Raw genomic sequence first — 10,033 nt, forward strand, 5'->3', positions numbered from 1 at the left:
TAGTGTCTCTTTAAAAATAAAACAGAACTATAAAAAGAAACATTCGTTTTTTGCCACATACCAGAAATAAGCACAAATTGTTATATTCATTAAGCATTACCAAGCAATGTTATTACTCTGCCTATAAATGTTTAAATAACTTCATGAAATGTTTCACAATAAACACAAAACGTAATATTTTGTAACAGATTCTCACCTTTCTAATGTTCCATCACTCCCCAGTGACTGGGTCTGACAAGACCAGGCTGACACTTGTAGTGCTAGTTGCCTTAAGACCCTCTTATTGTTCTTCATAAGGCTTGATCTTTTGCTATAAAAGTCATGTAAGTGCTGATGTGTTTTCCACTTATAAAGTGCTTTATTTTAATGCTACAGCTGATTTGATCAGGACAAAGAACTGTTGTTTGTTTTGCTCCTCATCGCAAATATGATAAAACCGAGGACCTTTTTTTTCCATCAGAAACAATTGCCTTTGTTTCTCTTTTGAATCTTTTTTTAAATTATTGTTTCCATTGTCGTTTTTGGAAGCATCAGCGTGCCCTTCACAGTGTGGTTTGGTTTGGCTCCACATCTACGTGCTCAAAGGTGAGGTTCGCATTTTCATACCTATTTTGCAAATCTCTCTGGAATTAACTTTCTCTGAGCGTTTTCCCAACAGCAGCAGTGTCTCTGTAAGTTGGAACCATCTGGATGGTTGTTATGGAAACAAGGATGCCATGACAACTGGGTTTCTCAGGAAACCCACTGTTGCTATGGAAACTGCATCACTTGGGTCAGAATTAGTAACTTCCGATGAAAAGCAAGTCCAGCAGTTTAATCTTCTTCTGGCATGTAGACTGTCACGCATAACAGCATCCACAGAGCGCAGAAAGATTCCTCTGCTGTATGATTTCTACAATATATCTTGTACTTGGCACTATTAGAGAAGGTTTTGTACACGCTTAGCAGTTCAAGTAGCTAGGCTATATATTTACTTTGTATTAGAAACCTAATTAAAAACGAATTGCTTACAGCGTAGAACTACTGAATGCTGGGAATCAGTTAAAATATTTGTTCACAAATAAATGTTCAATGTTTTGAGGGGTCGGTGGTCCCAAGAAGGGTGAGATGGTAACAGTCCCAATGTAAAACAAATATGTGTGATTTAAAAAAATAGGCTTTGGAGGTATATGGTAATCTTCTGAAAGCAACCATTTGCTTCCCAGTGATAGTCTATCCTGTCCCATTTGCGTCTTACTGTAAATTAGGTTTATGAGGTTACTTCCAATCAGAGACTACAAGCAGCATTTCATCAGAGGGCAAAATAAAGAACTAGAGACTTTCCCTTTTGTTTTTTGCAAAACTAAAAAACATAGATGTACAGCCTCCTGGCACGACTGACTGTGCGGCTCAGCATACTAGCACCACTTGGATATCCTACATTCAGATATCCTAGATATACAGATTTCTTCCCATAGGAGCGCTTAAAAATGAACATTTAAAAAGTGGGACACACTGATGTCGATGGTGGTGACATTTCTAGCGGCTGTTTGACTCTTCCAATATCCCAGCAAGTGTACTTACACATCTGTAAAGATCTTTTTGATATTTACACAGTTAGGGTTGTTGGTGGTACAGTTAGCTGTCTTAAAACTGGGCTGCTTGAAGGGTCCTGGGCTCACCCCTTCCTCTATGACCATGTACTCAGACTTGCTGAGAGTTGAATTACTACGGGTCTTTTTAAGGTCCTCGTTGGAGGACAGGTTCTGGCAGCTACCTACGTGCAGGTACTGGGCTTGCTCCTCTCCTTCAGTCTCACGGTGATAGAAGTAGTTGAAGTTGGACACTATGACAGGCACTGGTAGGGCAATGGTGAGCACACCAGCAATGGCACACAGAGACCCGACGATCTTCCCTCCTATGGTGACCGGGTGCATATCCCCGTAGCCCACAGTGGTCATGGTGACCACTGCCCACCAGAAGGCATCTGGGATGCTGCTGAAGCCTGAGGATGGATCATCAGCCTCGGCAAAGTAGACAGCGCTGGAGAAGAGAATGACACCTATGAAGAGGAAGAAGATAAGCAGCCCCAGCTCCCTCATGCTGGCTTTCAGAGTTTGCCCCAAGATCTGCAACCCCTTGGAGTGCCTGGAAAGCTTAAAGATGCGAAAGACCCGCACCAGACGGATGACCCTCAGGATGGCCAAAGACATGGCCTGCTGCCCATTGCCCTGGCGCTCGGCTAGTTCAGTGCCCAGGGTAATGAAGTAGGGGATGATGGCCACGATGTCTATGATGTTCATGATGTTCTTGGAGAAGGTGGCTTTGCTCGGGCAGGCAAAGAAGCGGACCAGGAGCTCGAACGAGAACCAGATGATGCACAGGGTCTCCACTATGAAGAACGGGTCCGTGAACGAGCTGCTCAGGAATGGACCGGTGCCATTGATGGGCTGTAGGACCGGCCCGTTGTACTCCTTGTCGTCCCTGAACTCGGGCAAGGTTTCCAGGCAGAAGATGACGATGGAGATGAGGATGACCAGCACTGACACAATAGCGATGCCCCGGGCGGGACCTGAACTCTCCGGGTACTCGAAGAGCAGCCACACTTGCCTCTGGAAGTCATTGGAGGGCAGAGGTCTTTCCTCCTCTTTGATGAAGCCCTCGTCCTCCCGAAACTTCTCCATGGCTTCCTCCCCCAGCTCGTAGAAGCGGATCTCCTCGGAGAAGATGTCGATAGGCACGTTGACGGGTCTCCGAATGCGCCCCCCGGACTGGTAGTAGTAGAGGATGGCATCGAAGCTCGGCCGGTTCCTGTCAAAGAAGTACTCGTTGCGGAGGGGGTCGAAGTAGCGCATCCTCTTCTTGGGGTCCCCCAGCAGAGTCTCGGGGAAATGGGCTAAAGTTTTCAGCTGGGTCTCGAAGCGGAGCCCGGAGATGTTGATGACCACCCGTTCGCAGCATTCGTGCTCGTCCTGTTCGTACGCCTCGGAGGAGTGTTGAGCCGGCAGGGCGGCCGCCTCCTCCAGGAGGTTATCGCACGCCACCACCGTCATAGTCTCCTGCTCCGCGTCTGTGTAGCCCGGGTTTACGATGTTGGTGTCGGTGCGGTGCCTGGTAGAGGACGGCGGAGGTGACAGCCTGTAGCCTTCTCCAGTCCCACTGCCTCATTCAAGGACCCTTCATGCCATGCTGGCCACTCACACATTGCCGAATGAGCTCACAGTGTGGTGTCTAATCTGTGCCTAATACACATGCTTCTGTATGAGTTCTCCTGTGTCTACATGTTCTTATACTGGAAATAATAAGGCAGCCGAAGAGACGAATCCACACGACGTCTGCCTGTGACAGCTGACGCATAGAAATGTGACTCATTGATGGTGACAGTGTTTACTTTCTGACTGAGACTCATCTTCTCCTTGCTCCCAATGTCCCTCGTATTGTTCCAGCCATGTACATTACATACTGTCACCTGGGTTCACCTTATCTAGAGGGACTGTCCCTTCCCAACTAATGCTGCTGTCCCTCATCAACCTTCAAATGTCCCCTGGTATGAGATCTGAATAAATCAACCTGCTTATTTGAACTGACAAGCCTTAAATCAGAGCAAAACTGCTCCTTTTTGTCTAGGTTAAAAAAAATGATATTCTCCCATTTTTAAAAAATCCGGTTTGCTCTTAGACCGGTCCCTTCAGCCTCGCTCCCCCTTCTCTAAGGTCTCTGAGTCATCACGTTCTATACAGTTTATAAGAAATGAGGATGCCAAGGACATACCATCACTGCAGCATAGGAGGCAGGAGGGCGCGCTGTAACAACCAGCCAGCTCTTCTCTTTTTTTTTTTTTTTTTTACACCTAGACAAAAATTAGCAGTTAACACTTACAATGTAGGGAAAACCCCACTGTAGGGTTTAATAACATTTGTGCCTGGAGGTCTTCTTGAAAGCTAAACTCCAGGCACAAATTTTCATTCAAAGTCTCCAGGGAAAAAAAATTCCCCATGCAGTGGGGCTCCTCCACCCTAAACAACTAACTGATTGTTTTTGTCTAGTATTCTGATCCCCGCTGGCTCCCAAACCATCAGCCACAATCTCTTGACCCTTCCACTCTATCAGCCGGGGGCCTGCTGACATCATCTTGTACAATTGCAAGATCCACAGGACCCCAGGGACAGTGCACAAGCTGGAGCATAAAGAAGACATGTTGTTAAACACTGACTGCCAGGGGAGCAGGGATCAGGTATATAAGTAAAAGTTCTTTGCTCAGGTATAGTGATGAGCCGAACACCCCCGTGTTCGGTTCTAACTCGAACTTTCGAATACACAGAAGCGCTGACAGGCAGATCGGACGGGGAGGGGGCGGGTACAGCTGGCTCTGCCTCTAGATAGGCAGAGCCAGCTGTCACTCACGCTGCTGGGCGGATCCAGACATAATTGTCGGGATCCGCTTCAGCGTCTTAGTATATCGCGAGCAGCAGCTCGCAGTATACTACGGCGTCTCAGTATACCGTGAGCTGTGGCTCGCGGTATACTGAGCTTAGGGTGACGGAAAGACGCTAGTTTGTGTTCTCCCGTTACCCTAAGGAGAACTATGTGGAAAAGCCTTAACCCCATAGTTCTCGTTTAAAGTTTCACTCTGGATTACTGCACAGATCTGAAAGAAATACACAACACACACCAAAATTCAAGTAATTATGTGCATGGCTTTTGTATCTAGACAACATTTAGGTATCCCAGAGCTTTAAAACCTCACTCCCGGCAGGCTACTTGGTGATCCTGCTGGTCTATAGCCTTTCATCCACAGGCAGACAATGCTATTTTACCAGCAACTAATTAACTGCAGTATCGAAACCCATGCAACAGTATCCTGACCAATTCTGAGGACAGGTTTTCAGTGTTGTCACTTGGTGGGATCCAAGTGACCTGTATCTGATGGAAATGACATGTGGCACCCTCTTGAATGCCGGTTCTGCCAGAAAGAAGACATCGGCATCCCTATGATAACGTCACAGGGAACAAGAATATGATTTCTTCTCACTGAGGAAGGCAAGGAAAAATAAAATAATTCTGCAGTGAAACCTCACAGCAGCTTTGTCACCCTCTGGACAGGTTTGTCTTATCTGGACATGTTAATTTAAATAAACTTTACAGAGGCAACAAGCAAATAAAAGCCTAACTGTAGCCAAAGCGTTTGAAACAGTTACCACAACAGTTTTTTTTTGTTTTTTTTTTAATAAAGGTTTCAAACTTGTAAGGAGGCTGATTATTGTAAGCACCCCCCGCAGTAGTATATGGTTTGTCCTAATCTATAACTGATACTTTTGTCTCCTTGTAAATGTGGGGGAAAAATACAAAGATGTTAACTACATACAATTATAAAAATACATACATTTTTATTTTTTTGCTGTAGCTGAACTTTAACTGCCAATATTTTCCAGTTATATCACTTCAATAAACATTTATTTAAATGCTTCTGTTGTTGGTTTTAGTTTTAGAAAAAAAACCAAAACAACATTGCAGCTTAGGTCCAATAGTCTGTTGTAATAGCTGAGAGCAGACAAGTTCAGCACCATGGTCAGCACAATTGGCTTGGTGGCGTTTTATGTATCTCTGGTTACAATGTATTAATAAGCATCAATGATCATTTTGTATTCAATCCTCTAACACAGGGGTAGTTGATTAAGATTCAAGGAGGTCTGGTGAGTATAATATCCTTCAAGCAGAACAGTCACTCAGTCAGTGTCTGTACCGTTATCCACCATTTAGACTGCATTCACACCAGTTGCTGCACTACAAAGCACAGCTGCTGGTGTGTGTTCCCAGGTCAGTGCTAATGCATTGATCCCAGCACATCACACTGTTTATTTTTTTCTTTATTATTTGTTAGAACCTCATTGAAATATGATGAGTTCTATATGGGCCAGCGCAGTATGATGCAGTTGCAGGCCGCATGTAGTACTTTTTTTCAGCACACACAACTTAATGTAACGGGGCACTCTGATGGGACAACTAATGCAAGCAGGTACTCTGATGGGGGCAACTAATAATTAGTTGTCCCCATCAGAGTGCCCCCTTACATTAGATGTCCCCATCGGATTACCCCCTTACATTGGCTGTCCCCATCAGATTGCCCCCTTACATTGGCTGTCCCCATCAGGGTGCCCCCTTACATTAGATGTCCCCATCAGCGTGCCCTCTTACATTGGATGTCCCCATCAGCGTGCCCCCTTACATTGGATAAACTAGAAAAAATGGTACATGCATGAATCTATAACCGGCCTTTATAGCAGAGCGCACATTGGGAAGGCTTACAACAATACAAAACACAAAAATTCCCCAGCCTCAACCTGCCAGCCAGCCTGCAACCAAACAAGTAGCCCTGTCAAGTGTGAACATATTAATGAAGTTGATAAATTACATGCAGGTGTACCTGGAGGTAGCCAACTATAAAGGTTATAGATTCATGCATGTACCATTTTTTCTAGTTTGACTATTTTGGGTTAGGGGGACGCACTGGAGTCCCAGCGTGCATTTTTGGTTGCTGGGCCTCCAGTGCGTCCCTGCACCTTATTAGGAGGAGTTGGCTACCTCCAGGTACACCTGCATGTAATTTATCAACTTCATTAATATGCTCACACTTGGAGACTCGGATACATAGAGTTAGGACCACACTTTGCAGAGGTGCCTTGGCGCGGCAGTGTGGCTTCTACATATTTTTGGCCAAAAGTTTGTGCAACTAAAACCTCTGATTTTAACGCATACTGTTGACAGGGCTACTTGTTTGGTTGCAGGCTGGCTGGCAGGTTGAGGCTGGGGAATTTTTGTGTTTTGTACCCTTACATTGGAGGTCCCCATCAGAGTGCCCCCTTACATTGACTGTCCTCATCGGATTGCTCCCTTGCTTTCATAATTAATGTAAGGAAGCACTCTGATATGGGGACAACAAATGTAAGGAGGACCTCCAATGGGGCAAATAATAATTTACACCAATGTGGCGTGTTAATCACACAGTTCCATGTCATTAAGGCACACTACTGCACAACGCACCTACCATGCGTTACAATGTGGCAGATGCACTACGGTTCTATTCATTTGAATGGCACCCCAAATGCACCTCCAGATCACAATGCATTTGACTGCACCACAACAGGCAGTACTGCAATACCTCTTGTTGCGGTGCAATTACGGTTGAAAAAAGTAGTGCATGCAGTGTGCAGTAGTGTGCATTAATCACAGGGGAGCGTGCGATTAACACACTGCGTTGGTGTGAGTGGGTCCCCAGAATGCCCCTTTATATTACTGTGCTCACATTTCTTTGTACCTTCATTATACAAACTAAGAAACACAATAAAAATGGGGTTTTACCAATACTTAAGCATGCCAATCTCACACAACATAAAAAATTAAGTTTATTTTATACATTTAAATTTGTACACACACGCACATACATATATATATATTTTGCAATATAAATGGGTATATATTTACATCTATCTATCTATCTATCCATCTATCTATCCATCTATCTATCCATCTATCTCTGTTTATATACAACTGCCTCTGTTAAGAGTAGATCGCGCCCTGCGTCTGAATAAAAAAATGAAAAAATCTAACAGTGTATAACCAGCTTTAGTTTCTTTTGCTTTCAAATGATTGAGCAACATGCTGCAAACAAAAGGTAACTCCAAAGTCACCATGGTATGGATGGGACAGCAACTAAAAGTAACTGCCAACATCAAATCAACCACAACATAAAATTGAAGACAAAAATAAGATGCAAAAGGGTTGATCAAAACAATTATAATCAGTATATAAGTACAGTGCCCCAATTGTCATTAATCTCTCTCTTTTCGGCTGTCAGCTTTCCATTTCCTATCCCTACAACAGCCAATACATTGACAATATGGCTTCCCTGTGCCACCCATCTTATAGTAAGGGGGCTGACTTATCCAAATGCTTCCTTTCCATTCGGTGCATTATGGTCAAAACATTTTCACAAGCAAATTTGCACTTAGGTATGTGACATGGTAGTTTCAAACCTGAACCTCATTCCTTGTTCATTCCTGGCCAATTTTACATTGTAAATCATCTGCAATATATTAATTCTTGTTGTAAAACACCCGTCTGTACTCAGGGCCGGATTTGCCACAAGGCCACAGAGGCCTGGCCTTGGGGCGGCAGGGAGCAGAGGGGCGGCAGGGGTGTGGAATCCCCCGACGCCCGGGACATATGTCGGGCGGGTGGTTGTTTTCTACATTTAGTCCTGCTTTGGGCAAGCAGGACTAAATGTAGAGTGGGGAAGATGCTCGTTCTTTTACAAGGGATTATTGGCGATGTCGCCGAGATTAGAGCTGCAGCTAACGATTATTTTCAAAATCGATTAGTTAGCCGATTATTGAAAAAGTTGACAACTTTTTCAATAATCGATTATAATCGATTATGTCGATTAGTTGTTGCAGCCCTAGCCGAGATCACTTGTAATAAGACTGTAGCCGATCCGTCCTATAAAAAATAAAGAAAAAAATGTACAAAAATTAAGACTAACCCTGGTGCCCCCACCATCTGGTTGCCATTCTCCATGAGGGGGAGGGATTTGGCTGGGAGGGGGGCGTCTTGAGGATCCTGGCCTTGCGGCAGCAGAGAGAGTAAGTCTGGCCCTGCCTGTACTTTGTCTCTAGTACATTTAAGCTAATTTTCTCTCTTTAAAATTCCTTAATTAATGTAACACCATGCTGTAGCGCAGCTTTAGGACATCCCCCCCTCTTTTCTCTATGGTACTTTTGAAACAGTATGGCCCTAAAAAAGGCCATCATTTTGAAACCGGAAACATATTTCAAGAGGATTTGGGTTCATAACATTTTAAACAGGATTTGCTGAACCCTTGGTAAATCAAACCCTGGCAGATTCACTTATCTGTTTAACAGATATATAGAAATTAACTGAATGTTAAAAAGCTGGTGCCTGGAATTTACCTTTAACAGTGATCTGAAATTATTTCAATAAAGTTTGGAACACATCTGTCATGTGGATTTTGAATGAAAGTAATAATGTTTTAAATTCTTTCCAGATCTCTAAATATATAAATAAATTGATTATGTCAAGTGTACAACTATAGAAATGACACAAAACTATATGCATCAATAATGTTTGACATTTCTTTTAAATATATAGGCTTTCACAGACAATGTACTAAATATTTATTCTGATTTAAAATGTAATAAGACATGAAAAAAACAGCTTTTTTGAAATACTTAAATAAGAATAAGGTAAATAACAGTCCTGTAAAAAATGTACAGTAGATAATAATTATATTTTTGTAACAGTAAAAATAATAATAATAACAGTCACAATTTTCAGCATTATCATAGCACATTACACATAAGCTCATCTTGTAAGAATTTATCTGACTTCTATTTAAAGGCTATCACATTTGAGGTTTGAAGCTAAATTAGGACTCTCATTAGGATCATATATGCTTCTGTTATCTTTGCAGGCTCACACCAAAAATGCATAATTTATCAGTTGTCTTTTTTTTTTAGCATGCACTTGGTATTTTCACATAAATAGTTTCTTAATGTGCAATATGTGTATTCATCAGAGGCCCCTTAAACAGCAGCGGCCCCTTGTAAAGCTTACTTCAAACTATTGCTGTCACAATTTTTACCACTGCAACTTTGTATGTTTTACTGTTCTCTTTACCATGCAAGTTTTATTGAGGTATAGGTAAATCTGTATTAAATAAAGGGTATATGATACATACAGAAAACTTATTAGAATAACCAAGTCAGGATACCAGTATAGAAATTGTCAATATGAGGTATAAGGTTTAAAGTAGACTTAGAAACCTGGAAGGTTTATTGAATTAAAGGAACAACAGACCATACAGACAGTCAAAAAGGCCCCAAAACGTCAACAATTATAATTCACTTTTCCTGGAACTGTGCATAAATTACATGCCATAGCCTAAAATCCACCTATGCTGAATCCTAAATATACAGAGGATCCTAGGTAGGGATGAACTAAGGTTCGGACTGAACCAGGTCCGAACCTGAGGTCCTTT

The 10,033-nt window shown here is 42.8% G+C and overlaps 1 protein-coding gene across 1 annotated transcript; it reads right to left on the minus strand.

Moving 5' to 3' along the window:
* Positions 1-1,287: 1,287 nt before the first annotated feature.
* Positions 1,288-3,111, minus strand: LOC108800154 (potassium voltage-gated channel subfamily A member 3-like). The gene has a single exon (XM_018572106.1). It carries the CDS (start codon positions 3,030-3,032, stop codon positions 1,560-1,562), a length of 1,473 nt encoding a protein of 490 aa, XP_018427608.1. The 5' UTR covers positions 3,033-3,111; the 3' UTR covers positions 1,288-1,559.
* Between the last annotated feature and the right edge of the window lie 6,922 nt (positions 3,112-10,033).

This window comes from Nanorana parkeri, unplaced genomic scaffold (assembly GCF_000935625.1).
Source record: "Nanorana parkeri isolate BGI_ZX_2015 unplaced genomic scaffold, ASM93562v1 scaffold1939, whole genome shotgun sequence".
In the NCBI taxonomy this organism is placed as follows: Eukaryota; Metazoa; Chordata; class Amphibia; order Anura; family Dicroglossidae; genus Nanorana; species Nanorana parkeri.